Raw genomic sequence first — 22,186 nt, forward strand, 5'->3', positions numbered from 1 at the left:
CATTCTTTTACATGTAGCTGTCCAGTTTTCCCAGCACCACTTATTGAAGAGGCTGTCTTTTCTCTACTGTATGTTCTTGCCTCCTTTATCAAAGATAAGTTGACCATATGTGCATGGGTTTATCTCTGGGCTTTCTATCCTGTTCCATTGATCTATATTTCTGTTTTTGTGCCAGTACGATACTGTCTTGATTACTGTAGCTTTGTAGTCTAGTCTGAAGTCCAGGAGCCTGATTCTTCCAGCTCCGTTTTTCTTTCTCAAGATTCCTTTGGCTATTCGGGGTCTCTTGTGTTTCCATACAAATGGTGACATTTTTTGTTCTAGTTCTGTGAAAAATGCCAGTGGTAGTTTGATAGGGATTATATTGAATCTGTAGATTGCTTTGGGTAGTAGAGTCATTTTCACAATGTTGATTCTTCCAATCCAAGAACATGGTATATCTCTCCATCTATTTGTATCATCTTTAATTTCTTTCATCAATGTCTTATAATTTTCTGCATATAGGTCTTTTGTCTCCTTAGGTAGGTTTATTCCTAGATATTTTACTCTTTTTGCTGCAGTGGTAAATGGGAGTGTTTTCTTAGTTTCACTTTCAGATTTTTCAGCATTAGTGTATAGGAATGCAAGAGATTTCTGGGCTTTAATTTTGTATCCTGCTACTTTGCCAAATTCATTGATTAGCTCTAGTAGTTTTCTGGTAGCATCTTTAGGATTCTCTATGTATAGTATCATGTCATCTGCAAACAGTGACAGCTTTACTTCTTCTTTTCCAATTTGGATTCCTTTTATTTCTTTTTCTTCTCTGATTGCCCTGGCTAAAACTTCCAAAACTATGTTGAATAATAGTGGTGAGAGTGGGCAACCTTGTCTTGTTCCTGATCTTAGTGGAAACGGTTTCAATTTTTCACCATTGAGGATGATGTTGTCTGTGGGTTTGTCATATATGGTCTTTATTATGTTGAGGTAAGTTCCCTCTATGCCTACTTTCTGGAGGGTTTTTCTCATAAATGGGTGTTGAGTTTTGTCAAAAGCTTTCTCTGCATCCATTGAGATGATCATATGGTTTTTCTCCTTCAATTTGTTAATATCATGTATCACATTGATTGATTTGCATATATTGAAGAATCCTTGCATTGCTGGGATAAACCCCACTTGATCATAATGTATTATCCTTTTAGTGTGCTGTTGGATTCTGTTTGCTAGTATTTTGTAGAGGATTTTTGCATCTATGTTCATCAGTGATATTCTCCTGTAGTTTTCTTTCTTTGTGACATCTTTGTCTGGTTTTGGTATCAGAGTGATGGTGGCCTCGTAGAATGAGTTTGGGAGTGTTCCTCCCTATGCTATATTTTGCAAGAGTTTGAGAAAGATAGGTGTTAGCTCTTCTCTAAATGTTTGATGGAATTCACCTGTGAAGCCATCTGGTCCGGGGCTTTTGTTTGTTGGAAGATTTTTTTCTTTTTTTTTTTTTTTTAAACATCTTCATTGGAGTATAATTGCTTTACAATGGTGTGTTAGTTTCTGCTTTACAACAAAGTGAATCAGTTATACATATACATATGTTCCCATATCTCTTCACTCTTGTGTCTCCCTCCCTCCCACCCTCTCTATCCCACCCCTCTAGGTGGTCACAAAGCAGTGACCAAATCTCCCTGTGCTATGCGGCTGCTTCCCACTAGCTATCTATTTTACATTTGGTAGTGTATATATGTCCATGCCACTCTCTCACCCTGTCACATCTTACCCCTCCCCCTCCCCATATCCTCAAGTCCATTCTCTAGTAGGTCTGTGTCTTTATTCCCGTCTTGCCACTAGGTTCTTCATGACCTTTTCTTTTTTTCCTTAGATTCCATATATATGTGTTAGCATACTGTATTTGTTTTTCTCTTTCTGACTTACTTCACTCTGTATGACAGACTCTAACTCCATCCACCTCACTACAAATACCTCCATTTCATTTCTTTTTATGGCTGAGTAATATTCCATTGTATATATGTGCCACATCTTCTTTATCCATTCATCTGATGATGGACACTTAGGTTGCTTCCATGTCCTGGCTATTGTAAATAGAGCTGCAATGAACATTTTGGTACATGACTCTTTTTGAATTATGGTTTTCTCAGGGTATATGCCCAGTAGTGGGATTGCTGGGTCGTATGGTAGTTCTATTTTTAGTTTTTTAAGGAACCTCTATACTGTTCTCCATAGTGGCTGTATCAATTTACATTCCCACCAACAGTGCAAGAGGGTTCCCTTTTCTCCACACCCTCTCCAGCATTTATTGTTTCTAGATTTTTTGATGATGGCCATTCTGACCAGTGTGAGGTGATACCTCATTGTAGTTTTGATTTGCATTTCTCTAATGATTAATGATGTTGAGCATTCTTTCATGTATCTGTTGGCAATCTGTATATCTTCTTTGGAGAAATGTCTATTTAGGTCTTCTGCCCATTTTTGGATTGGGTTGTTTGTTTTTTTGTTATTGAGCTGCATGAGCTGCTTGTAAATCTTGGAGATTAATCCTTTGTCAGTTGCTTCATTTGCAAATATTTTCTCCCATTCTGAGGGTTGTCTTTGGGTCTTGTTTATGGTTTCCTTTGCTGTGCAAAAGCTTTTAAGTTTCATTAGGTCCCATTTGTTTATTTGTGTTTTTATTTCCATTTCTCTAGGAGGTGGGTCAAAAAGGATCTTGCTGTGATTTATGTCATAGAGTGTTCTTCCTGTTTTCCTCTAAGAGTTTGATAGTGTCTGGCTTTACGCTTAGGTCTTTAACCCATTTTGAGTTTATTTTTGTGTATGGTGTCAGGGAGTGTTCTAATTTCATACTTTTACATGTACCTGTCCAATTTTCCCAGCACCACTTATTGAAGAGGCTGTCTTTTCTCCACTGTATATGCTTGCTTCCTTTATCAAAGATAAGTTGACCATATGTGCATGGGTTTATCTCTGAGCTTTCTATCCTGTTCCATTGATCTATGTTTCTGTTTTTGTGCCAGTACCAAACTGTCTTGATTACTGTAGCTTTGTAATATAGTCTGAAGTCAGGGAGCCTGATTCCTCCAGCTCCATTTTTCGTTCTCAAGATTGCTTTGGCTATTCAGGGTCTTTTCTGTTTCCATACAAATTGTGAAATTTTTTGTTCTAGTTCTGTGAAAAATGCCAGTGGTAGTTTGATAGGGATTGCATTGAATCTGTAGATTGCTTTGGGTAGTAGAGTCATTTTCACAATGTTGATTTTTCCAATCCAAGAACATGGTATATCTCTCCATCTATTTGTATCATCTTTAATTTCTTTCATCAGTGTCTTATAATTTTCTGCATACAGGTCTTTTGTCTCCTTAGGTAGGTTTATTCCTAGATATTTTATTCTTTTTGTTGCAGTGGTAAACGGGAGTGTTTTCTTAATTTCACTTTCAGATTTTTCATCATTAGTGTATAGGAATGCAAGAGATTTCTGTGCATTAATTTTGTATCCTGCTACTTTACCAAATTCATTGATTAGCTCTAGTAGTTTTCTGGTAGCATCTTTAGGATTCTCTATGTATAGTATCATGTCATCTGCAAACAGTGACAGCTTTACTTCTTTTCCGATTTGGATTCCTTTTATTTCTTTTTCTTCTCTGATTGCTGTGGCTAACACTTCCAAAACGATGTTGAATAATAGTGGTGAGAGTGGGCAACCTTGTCTTGTTCCTGATCTTAGTGGAAATGGTTTCAGTTTTTCACCATTGAGGACAATGTTGGCTGTGGGTTTGTCATATATGGCCTTTATTATGTTGAGGAAAGTTCCCTCTATGCCTACTTTCTGCAGGGCTTTTATCATAAGTGGGTGTTGAATTTTGTCGAAAGCTTTCTCTGCATCTATTGAGATGATCATATGGTTTTTCTCCTTCAATTTGTTAATATGATGTATCACGTTGAGTGATTTGCGTACACTGAGGAATCCTTGCATTCCTGGAATAAACCCCACTTGATCATGGTGTATGATCCTTTTAATGTGCTGTTGGATTCTGTTTGCTAGTATTTTGTTGAAGATTTTTGCATCTATGTTCATCAGTGATATTCACCTGTAGTTTTCTTTCTTTGTGACATCTTTGTCTGGTTTTGGTATCAGGGTGATGGTGGCCTCGTAGAATGAGTTGGGGAGTGTTCCTCCCTCTGCAATATTTTGGAAGAGTTTGAGAAGGATAGGTGTTAGCTCTTCTCTAAATGGTTGATAGAATTCGCCTGTCAAGCCATCTGGTCCTGGGCTTTTGTTTGTTGGAAGATTTTTAATCACAGTTTCAATTTCAGTGCTTGTGATTGGTCTGTTCATATTTTCTATTTCTTCCTCGTTCAGTCTCGGAAGGGTGTGCATTTCTAAGAATTTGTCCATTTCTTCCAGGTTGTCCATTTTATTGGCATAGAGTTGCTTGTAGTAATCTCTCATGATCCTTTGTATTTCTGCAGTGTCAGTTGTTACTTCTCCTTTTTCATTTCTATTTCTATTGAATTGAGTCTTCTCCCTTTTTTACTGATAAGTGTGTCTAATGGTTTATCAATTTTGTTTATCTTCTCAAGGAACCAGCTTTTAGTTTTATTGATCTTTGCTATCATTTCCTTCAATTCTTTTTTATTTATTTCTGATCTGATCTTTATGATTTCTTTCCTTCTGCTAACTTTGAGGTTTTTTTGTTCTTCTTTCTCTAAGTGCTTTAGGTGTAAGATTAGGTTTTTTATTTGAGATGTTTCTTGTTTCTTAAGGTAGGGTTGTATTGCTATAAACTTCCCTCTTAGAACTGCTTTTCTGCATCCCATAGATTTGGGGTGATTGTGTTTTCATTGTCATTTGTTTCTAGGTATTTTTTCATTTCCTCTTTGATTTGCAAGGCAAAGTTCCAGTGGTATTAACACCTGCTTCTTCCAATGTGTACCTAGTAGTAAATCTTGTTTTGTAATTTGAAGGCATGTGTTAAGGCCAACAGGCAACCAAATTTCGCCTCGTCCGCCGGCCACGGTGGGGGACGGGGGGCAGAGGGCTAGAGAATTTTTAATTTCATTTATTGTGTTGTTCATCACTGTTTGCTCTTTAGTTCTCCTACTTCCTTGTTAAACGTTTCTTGTATTTTCTCTGTTCTATTTCCAAGATTTTGGATCATCTTTACTATCATTATTCTGAATTCTTTTTCAGGCAGACTGCCTATATCCTCTTCATTTGGTAGGTCTGGTGAGTTTTTACCTTGGTCCTTCATCTGCTGTGTGTTTCTCTGTCCTCTCATTTTGCTTAACTTACTGTGTTTGGGGTCTCCTTCTCACAGGCTGCAGGTTTGTATTTCCCGTTGTTTTTGGTGTCTGCCCTCAGTGGCTAAGGTTGGTTCAGTGGGTTGTGTAGGCTTCCTGGTGGAGGGGACTAGTGCCTTTGTTCTGGTGGATGAGGCTGGATCTTGTCTTTCTGGTTGGCAGGTCCATGTCTGGTGGTGTGTTTTGGGACGTCTATGGCCTTATTATGATTTTAGGCAGCCTCTCTGCTAATGGGTGTGGTTGTGTTCCTGTCTTGCTAGCTGTTTGGCATAGGGTGTCCAGCACTGTAGCTTGCTGGTTGTTGAGTGGAGCTGGGTCTTGTTGTTGAGATGGAGATCTCTGGGAGATTTTCTCCGTTTGTTATTATGTGAAGCTGGGAGGTCTCTTGTGGACGAATGTCCTGAACTTGGCTCTCCCACCTGAGAGGCACAGCCCTGATGCCTGGCTGGAGCACCAAGAGCCTGTCATCCACACAGCTCAGAATTAAAGGGAGAAAAAGAAAGAAAGAAAGAAAGAAAGAAGATAAAATAAAATTAAATTAAATTAAATTTAAGTTATTAAAATAAAAAATAATTATTAAAAAAAATTTTTTAAGTAATAAAAAAAGAAAGAAAGAAAGAAGAGAGCAACCAAACCAAAAAACAAATCCACCAATGACAACAAGCGCTAAAAACTATACTAAAAAAAAAACAAAAACAAAAAACGATGGACAGACCGAACTCTGGGCCAAATGGTAAAAGCAAATCTGTACAGACAAAATCACACACAGAAGCATACACATACACACTCACAAAAAGAGCAAAAGAGAAAAATATGCATATATCGTTGCTCCCAAAGTCCACTCCTCAATTTGGGATGATTCGTTGTCTATTCAGGTATTCCACAGATGCAGGGTACCTCAAGTTGATTGTGGAGATTTAATCCGCTGCTCCTGAGGTTGCTGGGAGAAATTTCCCTTTCTCTTCTTTATTCGCACAGCTCCCAGGGTTCAGCTTTGGATTTGGCCCTGCCTCTGTGTGTAGTTCGCTTGAGGGCGTCTGTTCTTCCCTCAGACAGGACGGGGTTAAAGGAGCAGCTGCTTCGGGGGCTCTGGCTCACTCAGGCGGGGGGAGGGAAGGGTACGGAATGCGGGGTGAGCCTGTGGCAGCGGAGCCCAGCATGACGTTGCAACAGCCTGAGGCGCGCCGTGCGTTCTCCCGGGGAAGTTGTCCCTGGATCACGGGACCCTGGCAGTGGCGGGCTGCACAGGCTCCCAGGAGGGGAGGTGTGGATAGTGACCTGTGCTTGCACACAGGCTTCTTTGTGGCTGCAGCAGCAGCCTTAGCGTCCCATGCCCGTCTCTGGGGTCAACACTGATAGCCGCGACTCGCGCCCCTCTCTGGAGCCCCTTTAAGCAGCACTCTTAATCCCCTCTCCTCGCGCACCAGGAAACAAAGAGGCAAGAAAAAGTCTCTTGCCTCTTCCGCACCTCCAGACTTTTTCCCGGACTCCCTCCCGGCTAGCTGTGGTGCACTAGCCCCTTCAGGCTGTGTTCACACAGCCAACCCCAGTCCTCTCCCTGCGATCCGACCTCCGAAGCCCGAGCCTCAGCTCCCAGCCCCCACCCGTCCCAGCGGGTGAGCAGACAAGCCTCTCGGGCTGGTGAGTGCTGGTCGGCACCGATCCTCTGTGCGGGAATCTCTCCGCTTTGCCCTCCGCACCCCGTTGCTGCGCTCTCCTCCACGGCTCTGAAGCTTCCTCCCTCCGCCACCTGCCGTCTCCGCCCGCGAAGGGGCTTCCTAGTGTGTGGAGACCTTCCCTTCTTCACAGCTCCCTCCCACTGGTGCAGGTCCCGTCCCTATTCTTTGTCTCTGTTTTTTCTTTTTTCTTTTGCCCTACCCAGGTACGTGGGGAGTTTCTTGCCTTTTGGGAGATCTGAGGTCTTCTGCCAGCATTCAGTAGGTGTTCTGTAGGAGTTGTTCCACATGTAGATGTATTTTTGATGTATTTGTGGGGAGGAAGGTGATCTCCATGTCTTATTCTTCCGCCATTTTGAAGCTCCTCTACACACACTTTTTATATGGGCAAATCCTGGACTGGCTTCGTTATCTGGTGGCCTGGCAACCCATGGTGATAGGAATCGTCCAAGGCGTTAATTATTCACTAGGGCTGGAATAGCATGGCACACCTACCCAAGAAGCAATGTATTGCATGTTGAAATATTTTCTAATCCTTAATCCTACATTTAATATTGATATTCTTTTCTAATTTTAGAGATGACCCCAAGAATTTAGAGAACTGAATAACAACTGGCACTTTGTGTGGAAAGAATTTAAAGAGAAGCTGAGCAATGGAATAAACAAATAAAGCGTGTTTTGCATCCTTCCGATTACAATCATTTTGTAATCATCGCATCTGACACATTTGGTACAACCCACTGTGGACATCCCACCTCTACTTTGGCTTACAGTGATCTCATCTGAGGCGTGTTTCAGAGGTTTGCGAAGTACTCCTCACGTACAACGTTGAGTTACAACAAATACCTTCTTATCAGTTCAACATCTTCAAAGAAGTAGGCAGAGTTGTCAAATCTATGGTTTAAGGACAGAGTCTTTTCTGTTCTTTGTGCTTGTTACCACGTGGCAGCTTTGGCACCACAGAGCCCTTCTGTGTAGAGATCACTCCTGAAGCCTCTAGCACCAGTGTGTTGCAGCCTACTCAATGGGCCAGAGCTACACTGGGTTTCCTGGGGCTTCCCCATGCACTCAGCCCACCCAAGGGCACTAAAGGGAAGAGAAGCACTCTCTTCTTCTGTGACACTCTGTTCAAACACACACACACACACACACACACACACACACAGTCAATCCATGGCCATACTCTGCTTTTATTTTCTTCACAGCACTTTCCAATACCTGAAATCATATCATAGACTCATCTGTTTACTGTTTGTCTTCACCTCCATGAAGACTGGGAATTTTATCTGTTTTGTTCCCTACTATCTTTCCAGCACTTGGAGCAGCACCTGGCACATAATAGGCACTCAATAAATATTTGCTGAACAAATGAATTAGTCAAGCAAGAAAGAAAAAATTAACAGAATTGGGAAGACCAGTCAGAACAAATTAACCCAAGAATATGTTGAACTCCCCAAAATTAATTCATTTTAAGTTACTGGTCATTTGTTAAACAGCCAACACTGTCTACATCACACCAGACATCTATTCTGCAATACCTGAAGACATTACACTTGTATGAAGTAGAAAAGAAACAAATCTATTGTCAGAAACATTGGCAACGCATTGCAGCAACTTGGATGGACCTAGAAATTATCATACTGAGTGAAGTAAGTCAGAAACAGAAAGACAAATACCATATGATATCACTTATATGTGGAATCTAAAATATGACACAAATGAACTTATCTATGAAACAGAAACAGATTCACAGACATAGAGAACTGACTTGTGGTTGCCAGCGGGGAGGGGGAGTGGGGACAGGTTGGATTGGAAGTTTGGGTGAGCAAATGCAAACTATTATATACAGAATGGATAAACAAGGTCCTACTGTATAGCACATGGAACTATATTCAATAGCCTGTGATAAACCATAATGGAAAAGAATATGAAAAAGAATGTATATATGTATAACTGAATCACTTTGCTGTACAGCAGAAATTAACTCAACATTGTAAATCAACTATACTTCAATAAATTTTAAAAAAAATATCAGCAACATACTTAATGCTATACAAAATTCCATTGTAGCTGTAATGACAATAACTCACAGTAAGATTTCTACCGGTTGGTAATTTTCCTTCTTGAAACTGCTCAGTGCTTAAGTATTACAACTGGCTCATCATCCAGATTATTAGAAGATTTAACTCTGCTTTATTTCTCTACTCAGCAAACATTTCAACAATTCAATATTTATTATGTACCAGGCATGTGCAAGGATTAAAGAGATAAATCAAGATTCTTGAACTTACAGGCTACAGACAAATAAAAGACCTCACAGCTGGATAAAGCACCAACTAAAAATTAGTTTTTCTTTTGTAGCAGAACCCTTAAATTCACCTCTGATGTATTTGCCATCCGCCTTTTATGGAGAGCTGAGTGAAGACCCTTTAGGACTCTGGGCAAATAAACCAGCATGTGCCTTCATGGAATTCTGAATGACCCTCAGAGTTCAGAAATGTTAGATAATTACTAAACAATATCAGAAAAAAATAAAGATGCTATTTCCTTTACACAGTTTAGGCATTTAAAATCTAATCTCAGGGGCTTCCCTGGTGGCGCAGTGGTTAAGAATCCGCTTGCCAACGCGGGGACACAGGTTCGAGCCCTGGTCTGGGAAGATCCCACATGCCGCGGAGCAACTAAGCCCGTGTGCCACAACTACTGAGCCTGTGCTCTAGAGCCCGCGAACCACAACTACTGAACTCACACAACACGACTACTGAAGCCCATGCGCCTAGAGCCCGTGCTCCACAAAAAGAAGCCACTGAAATGAGAAGCCCACGCACCACAGTGAAAAGTAGCCCCCGCTTGCTGCAACGAGAGAAAGCCCGCGCACAGCAATGAAGACCCAACGCAGCCAAAAAATAAATTAATTTTAAATAAATCAATAAATTAAATCTAGTCTCAGTTTTGTGACGTAATATGTATATACTACCCAGTTACCAGTGGTTATGTCAAGGTAAAGGGATAAGAGCTGATTCTTAATTTCTTTTATATGCTCGTTTCTTGTCCAAATTTTCTACAATTTAACATTTGCAATGAGAAAAATAGATTATTTTTAAAATATTATTTTAAATCTATCAATTAACTATGAAGCTTTTCTATTGCTGTTTAAACTATTGAAATTAAATCGACAGGTCAAGTCCACGTTAAATTTGTCTGGTTCTCGTGACAATTAACATTGTGCTTAATGTAGGAAGGAAATAGAGGACTAAAGCAAAAAGTCCATTTTGTGTTTGGTTTCTGTGGCATCTCAAGTCTCCTTCTCCTGAACTTGTCTATTTTTTTCTTAGGCTGGGTACTCCATTATACTCTCCCAGGAGTTTGTGTGAGACAGAAGAACCCACTGTTTGGGTTTCCCAAGGACTAAAGCCTGTCCTGCACTTAATGAACTTATTTCTTTGAGATAACTTTCTGCAAACTACAGAAAATATACCCTAGATCCCTGCTAGTACCCATAAGACAAAAACATTCATTTACAAACCATAATATATAAGAGGAATTCCTTCTTGGAAAATAATAATAATAGCTAACACCTACCACAGGCACCTGTCACCCTGTGCGAGTACCCCATGGTACCCATTCTCATAGGGTTGGTCCTCATCCAGGGGCGCATGCCAGTACTTTACTGATATTACTGCACATTGACATCTACATCAGACCCTACGATGTATTTATTATTATCCCTATCTTAAGGACAGGAAAATATTTGGGGTCAGATTGAGTTGCCCAAAGATACATGCGTACTAACCCAGGTCCTTCTGATTCCAGACCCCAACTAACCACACAGACCCAGTTCTGGCTGAGGACTGAGCAAGGTCACTTCCTTTCACATGTGGTTCCCAGCTTAAGAAGTGAGTTGCATGAAGTCTATAAATAGCTCCTCACTTTTAAATTTAATGCATTCATTTAATGTCTTATTATCTAGAGTCTAAAAATTAGCATATGGAAGTAGTATCTATCTTTTAAATTATTGTGTAACAAATATTTCTGAGTCATTGTGAAGAACCTCTATGTCTATACTTGCTTAAAAATTTATTTAGCTCATACGTACTTTTATAATGTTTCAGAAAAGAGAAAAAATCAGAAACAAGACTTTTCGAAGAAGGAAAAATCAACATGATGCAGGGGAAGCGGACTAGAAGATGGGGCTGAAAGCAGAGTAACCAGACACTAATTAGAACTTCACACATAGTTAAAGGCTGAAGATCTGAGTCAGGGATATAGGGGGCTTCTTTCAAATTCTTCAAAACTGAGTATTTATTTCATTAGTTTCATTTTCATAGAAATACATAATTTACTGCATCTTGGGTTATATACCCTCTCTCAAGTAACTATGGCTGGAGAAACTTATCAAATACCGAGAAAGACAGATCCAATTCATATGAAAATATACCCTCTAGGTTTTTTTGTATCCTGTGAAGCTTAATGGGGACACACAGCACTTTTTTTTTAAGAACAGCAATAACATTTTGCCTTGCTGCTCTTGAGAGCAGTCAGGCACAGAAGGGACAGCTAGGGGGATGGAGAACGACCTCTACAGACATGGATGAGTCTCCTGGCAGAAAGCTGACGGACACAGTCATTTGAAATCTTCTGCTCATTTCTGCTGTTTCCTAATGAACTAAGCCAATTGGTACAGATAATTCAGATATCAATAATGCAGTGAGATCATGATTATCTCATAGTATAAAGAAAAGCCCAGAATCATGTTTTTCCAATCTGGTAGCAGTTTTTGAACAGTTTTAGTTGTTTTAATAAGCAAGTACTCATTCATATAGTTTACATATAATTGGGTCAGAATGGACTTAGTTATAACTAGTGATAGAAAGACCACCACCAGACCAAGACTGACCCTTAATGAAGGATCCTAGGACTTTATCGCAGCTCTCAAATTTAACCAAAACCCTTCCTGCTGCATCTCATCAGCGGGCCACTCCAAGTAGGTCTTGGTGTTCATAATCTTCCGCAGCTTACAGAAACGCTGGGGGATGGCCTTTTTCTCAATGGGCTCCAGCAGAATGAGAATGGCAGCATCGTCGTTCTCATCAAAGAGACGAAAATGGGAGAAGTCCAGCTCGTACTTGCACCACTCACTCTTCACAAAGTTCTCAGAAAGCACAAAGATGGTTTTGTGGCTCTTTTCAATGGAGTCAATGATATTGTCAATAATCCACTTGCCAGGAATGAAGTCCCGCTTGTGAAGACACAACTTAAAGGGAGGGTTGAAGTGCTCCAGCTCCTGGACCATGAGGTTCTCCACCCAGTAGGAATCCCGTTCACTGTAGGACACAAAGGCGTCATAGCAGATGTCCCTGCGGGGAGCCTTCCTGGGCTTCCTCTTGGCCTGGAGCCAGGCCCACATCATCTTCATGTACCACAGTCCGTGGAAACGGTGGCACAGAACCCCCACGAGCAGGAGCAACAGGAAAAGGGCACAGCACACGGCAGACACCACGGCTGCCCTGTGGCATTCAGAAGGTGAGAGCCGGGTGTCCTGAACGCGCTGGCCCCGCACGGGGGATGGAGAGTCACACAGGTAGTCTTCTGGCCAGTCGATCAGGACCTGGGCCAGGGCCTGCTGCCCCTGAGTGAAAGACAGGAAGTCACAGGAGCAAATGAAGCTGTTGCCACCAGCTTCCAAAGTCTTCAGTTTTTGAAAAGAATCAAGTTGCTCCTTAGAGAAAGTATTTATTATATTTCTGCTGATTCTCATAACTAATAACACAGGTAAGAAGGAGGCATCTGGTAGAGTCTTCAACTTATTTCTGGAAATATAAAGTTCTTTGAGTTCTGGCAAAATCAAAGAAAATGAATCGAGATTGTTATTGCTAATATCTAAAATTTCCAGTGTCTGGGGAATGCAACGGGTTAAACTTTGTATTCTTGTGCTGGATAAGTTCAAATATTTCATTTTTCCTGGCCACTGACAAGTTTCAGGCATTGAATGAAAATTATTCTTACTGATATCAAGGTTAGTCAGGTTTTGCAGAGTAAGCAAAATTTCTCCAGTTTTTTCTAAAGATTTCAAACGATTCTGCCTTAAAACTAAGGTTTTTAGGAAGGGCCAAGCATGCTCACAGGCTGAGTTTTTCAAGGTTTCTTCAGACATTAAGTTTTCACTGAGATCCAAATATTCTAATGATCTTAAATGTTGTGAAAGTAAACAAGGAACCAGAAAAACCTTACTGTTTTCTATTGTGATTCTTTTAACTTTTCCTGTGAGTGAATATATATTACTCAGATCATGATATAAGAAAAACTGTGGAATATGCAACTTCCGTATTGTTAATGTCTCCACGTCACCTAGGTATTTAATTGTGTCCAGAGTCAATGTCCTAAAATCACCAACTCCATCATGGGTACAGTCATCAAACTCTACTTCTAAGACTCCAGAAACATAATTAAACAGTTTCACAACTTCAATAAAACTTTCGTCAGTGATTTGCACATTTCTAAATGTAAACTTTTTAATCGATGTATTCGTTTCATTGATGGATACTTCTGAAAAATGAAAAGTGTTCAAATTAGTATCTCTCAGTTCTAAACATTCTAAGGAACTTAAAATATCTACAAAAATCTCCAGCAGTAAAATAGGCTGCTTCAGATGAAGAATCAGATGGCTGATGTTCTGGATTGACTTTAAACTCTTTGGCGCATACGTCTGCAGATTTGGAGCATTAATCTCAAGTTTCTCAAGAAGAGTTAGCCCAGCGAAATCCTTTTCCTGAATCTCAGTGAAGCTGTTACTATTTCCTACTTTCAGGATTCGCAGATTTGGAAGATGAGAAAAAAGAGATCTTTCCCCGAGTGTTTTGTATAAATTTCCCAGTAAGTTTAAGAATTTCAAGGCAGAAAGGGATCTGAACCAGGAGCATGAGAAGTTAGATAAACGATTATAGGATAAGTCCAAATATTCAAGACTCCTCAGGGAAAAAAAAGAATCTTCCTCCACTGTGTGAATTTCATTGGCCCCCAGGCTCAAAGTCCTGAGGTTCACACACCTCCGCAGGTCACTGTTGCTGACATAGGTGATCTCATTGCTGGACAGGTCAAGGCTTTTCACAGCTGCCGTGAGCCCTGAGGGGATGGAGTTGAAAGATCTGGAGCGGCCATCGCAGACACCAGTGGGGTCACAAGACAGAGAAGAAGCCTGATCAGAGGCTCCTTCTTTGGGGAGGCTGATTACAGACCCCAAGACCCACACTGTCCACAATGCAGGTGGCATTGTCCAGTGATCTCACCTACAAAGAAAAGAGGTTCAAATGAGTGATTGTGTTTGACAGCATAGCTTAATTCCAGTTCTTGAGAAACGTTTTGTAAGATGTAGCACGCGCATACACACACACACACACACACACACACACACACACACACCAAGAAATAACTAACAGGGAAATGGAATGTATGAATAAGGATAAAAAATGAATTCCCTGACACATCCAGCAACAGACCACCACTGAGCAATGACTTAAAGGCACAGTACCATCTAGGAATATGGAGCAGGACCAAACGTGGGTTGAAAGATGAAAGTAAATGAATGATGGAGGATGAAAAAGCAAGCAGTTTAAGAAAAGGGCTAGGCTTAACCATATGGATTTACAACCTCCTATTTGTATACTTCAGATCTTATATTGCAGCATGCCCCTTGCCTGTCCTGATGCCCCCGTGAGTTAGAGATCTCACAGTGCCAAACCACAGCTCTCCTTGAACAACTATCACTGAATACAGCTCCAGGAGGAGCATGCTCTTTAACCAAAAGAAAAAGGTCCCATGCTTGTCAACCTGTCTTGCACTTGGCACTAGTAGGTGGAAGCAGTGCTGAGAACCCCAGGCAGAGCAAGGTAGTTTGTGGGGTGGAGGGACAATCAGACCATCAGAACCTTCTCATCTGCAGTGAACCAAGTGCAGCAAGCAGTGTTTGACTCAGCACATTTTTCAAAAGATCATTTTGGGGAAACAATCAACAGTATTACCTTTGCCAATACTCACGTGTCCATCTAAGGGTCAGTCTGTTTCAGGGCTCTCTAATCTGATCCAATGTCTATTTGTCTATCCTTGTACCGGTAACACACTATATTAAATATATGACATATCTTCATATCCAGGAGAGCAAGGCCTTCCTCCCTGTTCTTCTTTAAGTGAGTCTCAGTTAGTCTTGGTGTTTTGCATATTCTTATAAATTACAGAATCAGCTTACCAGTTTCAAAAACAAAACCCACTAATTTTTTTTAAATAAATTTATTTATTTTATTTTTGGCTGCGTTGGGTCTTCATTGCCGCACATGGGCTTTCTCTAGTTGTGGTGAGCGGGGGCTATGTTTCACTGCAGTGTGCAGGCTTCTCATTGCAGTGGCTTCTCTTGTTGCAGAGCACGGGCTCTAGGCGTGCAGGCTTCAGTAGTTGTGGCACTCGGGCTCAGTAATTGTGGCTCACGGGCTTAGTTGCTCCGTGGCATGTGGGATCTTCCCGGACCAGGGCTTGAATCCGTGTTCCCTGCATTGGCAGGCAGATTCTTAACCACTGAGCCACCAGGGAAGCCCAAACCCATTGATTTTAATTGGCAATGCCATGAATCTATAGATATTTTGGAATTATTGACATCACTATAATACTGAATCTTTCAATCCATGAGCATGATATATCTTTCCATTTATTTGGGTCTTCATTATCACAATAATGTCTTATGATTTTCTACACAGAGGTCTTGAGCATATTTTGTGAGATTTATTTCTAGGCATCTGATGCTTTTGAAGTTTTGAAAATAGTATTACTTACTTATATGTGGCATATACCTATATATACAGAGAGAGAAATTCAATTAAGTTTTACATATTTACCATGCATTGAGCAACCTTGCAGAACTAATTCAGCAATTTCACAGTTTGTAGATTCCTTTTAATTTTCTACATACACAATCATATCATCCAGGTATAATGATGGTTTTATTTACTTTTTCCAATCCTTATACATTTACTTCATTGTCTTGATTAGTGAATGTTGAATTTTATCAAAATTTTTTCTTCTTCCTATAACGATTGAGATAAGAACATTTCCTCCTTCACTTTGTTAATAAATATTGGTGACTACATGGATAAATGTCTGTGTTAAAGCAACCTTGCATTTTTAGAATAAACCCACATTCGTTTGGATGTATTATCCTTTTTATATATTGGTGGATTTTATTTATAATATTTTGTTTAGAATTTTTGAATCTATACTCAGAAGTAAAATTGCCCTACAAATTTCTTTCTCCTAATGTCCTCATACAGTTTTTGTTGTTGTTTGTTTTTGTTAAATACATTAATTTAACAGCTACGGAATGATTCAGATTTTCTTTTTATTCTTTTGTCAGTTGTGTTTTTCAAAGAATTTATCATTTTCTTCCAAATTTTCAAATTTACTGACATAGTTGCTTACACCCTCTTATTGTTTTAATGTCTGCAGGACCTCTATTCTATTCCTTAGATGATATTTGTGCCTGCTTTCTTTCTCAATTGTCTTGCCAGAGGTTTATCGTTTTTATTAGCATTTTTTAAAAATTATTTATTTTATCCATTTATTTTTGGCTGTATTGGGTCCTTGTTGCTACACGCGGGCTTTCTCTAGTTGCAGCGAGCAGGGGCCACTCTTCGTTGTGGTGCACGGGCTTCTCATTGCGGTGGCTTCTCTTGTTGTGGAGCATGGGCTCTAGGCATGTGGGCTTCAGTAGTTGTGGCGAACGGGTTTCAGTAGTTGCGGCACACGGGCTTCAGTAGTTGCGGCGTACAGGCTTAGTTGCTCCATGGCATGTGGGAGGGATCTTCCCGGACCAGGGATCAAACCCATGTCCCCTGCATTGGCAGCCAGATTCTCAACCACTGCACCACCAGGGAAGTCCTATCAGCATTTTTGAATAACCAACTTCTCACTCTATAGAGCCTCTATTTATTTTCTATTTCATTAATTTCTACTCATATTACTATTTACTTCCTTCTGCTTTCTCTAGATTTATTTTGCTGTTCTCATTCTAATTTCCTGAGATAGATGCTTCCTCATTAATTTTCAGCCATTCTTCATTTCTAATATATCCATTTCAGGTCATGAATTTTCATCTAAACACTAGTTTAGCTGTATTGTCCATGTCTCTTTCTTTTCTGTTCTTTCCATACTTTTGTCTCTTCAAGTTTCAATCTAGGTATTTTCTTCTGATCTATTTTCTAGCTTATTTTCCTTTCCTCAGCTATGTTTAATTTACTGTTAAATCCATCCACTGTTTTTAAATTTTTTGATTATTACAGTTTTCATCTATATAATTTCTATTCGGTTCCTTTCCACTTCTGCTATGTCATTTTTTTTTTTTAAAGTCAAAGCTATAGGTTTATAAATTTATTTATTTTTTTTTAGCTGTGTTGGGTCTTCGTTTCTGTGCGAGGGCTTTCTCTAGTTATGGCAAGCGGGGGCCACTCTTCATTGCGGTGCGCGGGCCTCTCACTATCACGGCCTCTCTTGTTGCGGAGCACAGGCTCCAGACGCGCAGGCTCAGTAGTTGTGGCTCACGGGCCCAGTTGCTCCGCTGCATGTAGGATCTTCCCAGACCAGGGCTCGAACCCGTGTCCCCTGCATTGGCAGGCAGATTCTCAACCACTGTGCCACCAGGGAAGCCCCTGCTATGTCATTTTTATAGTTTCAAATTCTCTGCCAAAATTTTCAGTTTTGTCTTTTATTGCGTTGAACACAGTAAGCACAGTCTGACAGGCTGCAGAGCACTTTTGACAGCCTTAGAAAGCAGGGAGTTAAATGTTAAGGTCTGGGGCAGTCATGGATGGGATAGATAAGGCTGAACTAGAGGAAAATAAGTCCTCACAGAGGTTGCATCACAGCTTTCATTTATCTGGATGGCTCAGGCAGCCTCGATCTCTGAATATGGACTAAGATTATTTCTGGAACACTAGTGCTCATGGGTACCTACAGAAGCAAAGGAAAATTTTCTCCAGAAGAAGAAAACATCATCCTAGCCCTTAGATTTCTTTCTACAAACAATTTTTCAAATAGAATGTCCAGTAAAAAATGAAAAACAACTGGGCACTAACGAAAGCAAGGTGATAAGCATGAGAAAAGCAGAAACAGCAGACAACAGAAACTAACCCATAGAGGCTGTAGATCTAGCATTGTCCCCACCTCTAAAACTGACAGGGTTAAGATGAAATGGCATTACTATTTGGTACTATGTCTATCCCATTGTCTTTCTGCTTAATCGGTTGTTGAAAAAAAAATCCTCTTAGTATAATTGTACTGGAGAACCAAAATTTACTTGATTTTTTCCACTTTGTAACATGTTGCACAAATCTTAAGAAATCTATACCAATTTTTGGCTAAGATTTAAGGTCAAATACATTCATTTTTTATTCTTCCTGGCTTTTTCTCTTTAAAAGGTAAAATTTATAAGAGCAGAGATCTTGGGCTATTTCATATACATATTATATGATACCTATTACATGGTCAGTTTTCAACAAATAATAATTATTGATGATGCTAAAACTACAGTTAACAACTTGACACTTTAGGTCAGAATTACTTGTCTCTCCTCCCATTTCCCCAATACATTACAGGAGGGCGCAGAGAACTCCTCAATGTAAGACACTGAGAAAGGGAAGGGCGATGGCTCAAGTTAGACGGAGTGGAGTCAGATCTAATAAAAGTTGTGGATCTGCACAAAGTATAAAAATCATCTGCTTAAAGAATTCAGAAAGTTGCCAGAGTGGTGAGGAATTATTAGTCCAAGACTCAGGATAGGATGGAAGTCTGAGGAGTAAGCCTGGTGTTAGAGGTGACTTAGCTGAGAGGAAGTTGAAGCCCTGTGGCCCACAGTGAAACCAGGACCAGACGCCCACTTTAGGGCAAGGTCTGAGATGCCTGGGTGAAGCCAGACTGGAGAAGGACTCATGGCCCAGCGCATGGTAGAGAAGTGAAAGTGGGCTCTCCATAAAGCCAAGCACAGGGAAAAGGCTACGCCATATGTGAACAGGGGCCTCAAAAATCTCTGCCCTCTGACCCAGGGTCTCCACCTGGCTAGAAGCTGGCCTCCTAGAAATCTCCCATAAGAAATCAAAACCCAGGCCTGCCACATACGCTGGTGTGGATCCAAATATTAAAAGATATAATAATTAAGAATTTTTCAGAACTGAAGAAAAACATAAATTTACAAATTATAAATGCATATTGAATCCTAAAGAATAGAAATTCCTCATCTAGCCCCAAAACAATGGAATAATAGCCTCAAAGGGCTGAGAAAACATACCTGTTAGTCTAGGCACCTATACCCATTTAAATAATCATCCAAGAGTAAAGATAAGACATTTTCAGACATTTGTAGACCTTCATTGAAAGAAGTACCCAAAAACATATGTTCTTCAACACATGGAAAATAAACCAGGTAAGAGTAGGCAACAAGAAGCAACAATTGGATTTTTTTAGTGTAACAATAGATAAGAAAGATAGCACTCAGAAACTCAGACATGGGTTTCCTACATGAGGAAAAAGTAATGTAAATTTTAAATGACATTGTGGAGATAAAAAAAATTTTTTTTTGACAAGCAAACCTATTTGGGAGGAGTAAATACAACTTAGATTTACTAAAATATCTTTATGAGGTCACACCCAAGGTGCCACATACAATAAATTATGCTCAATCACTGAAATCAAAACAAGATATTTAACCAACCAAGTCAAATTCTTAAGTAAAGCAATGAAAAAAAATAACTGATGGCTTACAAACTTCCAAAACATGTTGTCAACTTAAGGCAATTTTCATAAAATTGATACATTATAAAAAGTTTAAAGAAGACATAAAGCTTCTCTGCTTAGAACAGGAAGAAGAAGAAACTTAAAATATTGGTGAATAAGTCATTTTCAAATAATCAGGTCAGGATATTTGCCTTTTTCTTTTCTTTTCTTTGTTTTTGGTGTCTACTTTCAAGTCAGCCATCCTATCTCCCAGTTGCTTTTTGGTAAAGATCTGAGTTAGTAACAGTGCAGACAAGACCTCCTGCAAGATTACAAGCATCTCACCCGGCTGAATTGTTTACACCCGGAACAATTTCTCTCTCTCTCTCTCCCAGCCCTTTTTTTTTTTTTTTCCAAACAGGAAAAACACTATCCTGGCTGACATCCAAGTTCCAAACACAAGTTGTCATTTATAGACGTTGACGAAGTTTTAATGGCGTGAAGCCCACCCCGGAGCAGAGGCCAGGCTCGGGGTTGGGGAGCGAGAGTCCTAGGCAGATCCGAGTCCTGACCCTGTCCCACTTCTGAGCCCTGGTGGCCGAAATCCCACCTTTGGAAGTTGGGTCCCAGCGGTAAGCAGTGAGCGCAGACGCACCGCCAGCACGACGCACCTATGCAACCTTGAAAGCCTCTAACTGACCCTCGTCACCGCCGCTCCGAGTGAAGGGGGCGGGGGCGACCGGGGCGCATTGAGCCGCCGGCGAGAGGGCGGCCCTTCGGGAACCGGAGCCACCGGCCACCCCGCCTCCCGGAACGAGGCCGCCCGTAGCGCGGAGCCCGCGGAAGCTCCCCGCGGCGCCCCCTCGGAGGCTGGATGGCCCCGCCACGGCCCGCGGGCACCGTGACGCCAAGGGCTAGGCGAACCTCGGCCGCACCCCCGTCCCTTTCCGTGAGGCCCCCGCTTCTCTCACCTCGGCGGTGCGGGTGTGCACATTCCCGTGCGGGGCCTCGCAAACGGGGCTGCGGGAGCGTCGACGGCCTCGGGGCCGGGGACACCCCCTTCCCCGGGCCCGAGTCGCACGACTGGGGTCCCGGGTGCCGCCGACTGGGAAGCGGGGATGCCCGGCGCCCGCGTCCGCGCTTCGGCCACCCTGGGACCCTGCCCGCCCGGTCCGGGGAGGGCTGCGGAGCGAGGAAGTCCGCCGAGTGTATTTTCGGCCCGATGTATCCGGAGACTGCGCAGCCGCCGCCAGGCCGCGCCTTCTGACGCCTCCGGCCGGGACCTGCCCGCGCCCCGGAAGAGTGCACGGGGACGCTGCGTGTGGCCAGCGCCCCCTCCTCCAGGGTGCGGGGACTACCCGTACAGCGGAGCGCGCCTGGCACCTGTGGCCTGGGGCCCGGGGCCCGCCGCCCGCCGCCGCCTCCCTTTCCGCGGGCTCCGTCGGGTGACCGTGACCCAGGTGCTACCCCACCGCCGCCTGGTGCCCGGCCCGGGTCGGAGGCAGGCGCTGGGGCCAGGGTGTGGGGAGATGCTTAAGGCCTCCGCGTGGGATTCCCCCAGCACAGAGTTAGATTTCGAAACCAACGAGAAGGCTTATTACCCAACCAGTATTTTCTTGAAGCCTCGGGCACCCAAAGCCTCTTATTGCCCTGAAACACGCCGTCTCCATTCTTCTGCGTCCTTGGACGCCCAAATTCAGGCCCGCGAATCATGCCTTTCATCCACCTCCCACCCCCACCACGACCTTTTAAACACAATTTCCCGGTCAGTATATCTCCAGGGTCCACTTCCACCCGCAAGTCTATGCTCTCCTGCATTAAAATAACACCAATCACTATCCAAACCAACGCAGCAAGATTTTGCCTGAAGAGCAGATAAGGACAGCCCAGATTTTTTAAAAATTTCAATCTTGTGGCGGACCCCTGGTAGTGCGCTGACTTTCCCTAGCACCCACCTCCCATCCCTGCTCTTACCGTGAAAAGATGTGGGCTCCCCTTTATGTCTAAGATTTTGAACCTAAGTCCTTCCCTTGCGCATTTCCATCCCTGTTTCTCAAAGTGGGTAATTCCCAAAACGAACAGTCTTAGATTGGCTTTCTTCATTGCCACAGAGACTAGTGAGACATGTTTGTAAGGGAAACTAGATACCTTTTCAAAATTAAGCTGCACTACCAAATGTAAAATAGATAGCTAGTGGGAAGCAGCCGCATAGCACAGGGAGATCAGCTCGGTGCTTTGTGACCACCTAGAGGGGTGGGATAGGGAGGGTGGGAGGGAGGGAGATGCAAGAGGGAAGAGATATGGGAACATATGTATATGTATAACTGATTCACTTTGTTATAAAGCAGAAACTAACACACCATTGTAAAGCAATTATACTTCAATAAAGATGTTTAAAGAAAAAATTAAGCTGCCTTAATATTCATTAACTACATTTTATTTTCTTAATTACATTTGACCTTCCCAAATTGAGATTGGAGGCT

At 41.7% G+C, this 22,186-nt stretch overlaps 2 protein-coding genes across 2 annotated transcripts in view; one reads left to right on the forward strand and one right to left on the reverse strand.

Annotated features, from left to right (window-relative positions):
* The window catches only part of RNF175 (ring finger protein 175), a 73,425-nt gene extending 65,988 nt beyond the window's left edge, over window positions 1–7,437 (forward strand). Inside the window, 2 exon segments of the mRNA XM_061191032.1 lie at window positions 5,654–5,660; window positions 7,318–7,437. Coding sequence (XP_061047015.1) covers window positions 5,654–5,660; window positions 7,318–7,437 — 127 coding nt within the window.
* Window positions 7,438–10,023: 2,586 nt separating this feature from the next.
* On the reverse strand, window positions 10,024–21,178 carry TLR2 (toll like receptor 2). Its single transcript, XM_061192505.1, has 2 exons — window positions 20,675–21,178; window positions 10,024–14,242 (listed from the first exon to the last, which is right to left on the reverse strand). The coding sequence occupies exon 2, from the start codon at window positions 14,224–14,226 to the stop codon at window positions 11,869–11,871; it is 2,358 nt and encodes a 785-aa protein (XP_061048488.1). The 5' UTR covers window positions 14,227–14,242; window positions 20,675–21,178; the 3' UTR covers window positions 10,024–11,868.
* Between the last annotated feature and the right edge of the window lie 1,008 nt (window positions 21,179–22,186).

This window comes from Eubalaena glacialis, chromosome 5 (assembly GCF_028564815.1).
Source record: "Eubalaena glacialis isolate mEubGla1 chromosome 5, mEubGla1.1.hap2.+ XY, whole genome shotgun sequence".
In the NCBI taxonomy this organism is placed as follows: domain Eukaryota; kingdom Metazoa; phylum Chordata; class Mammalia; order Artiodactyla; family Balaenidae; genus Eubalaena; species Eubalaena glacialis.

Excerpts from the sequence above, each read along its gene's own strand:
- TLR2 (XM_061192505.1), bottom strand. The coding sequence starts at position 14,226 with ATGCCACCTGCATTGTGGACAGTGTGGGTCTTGGGGTCTGTAATCAGC.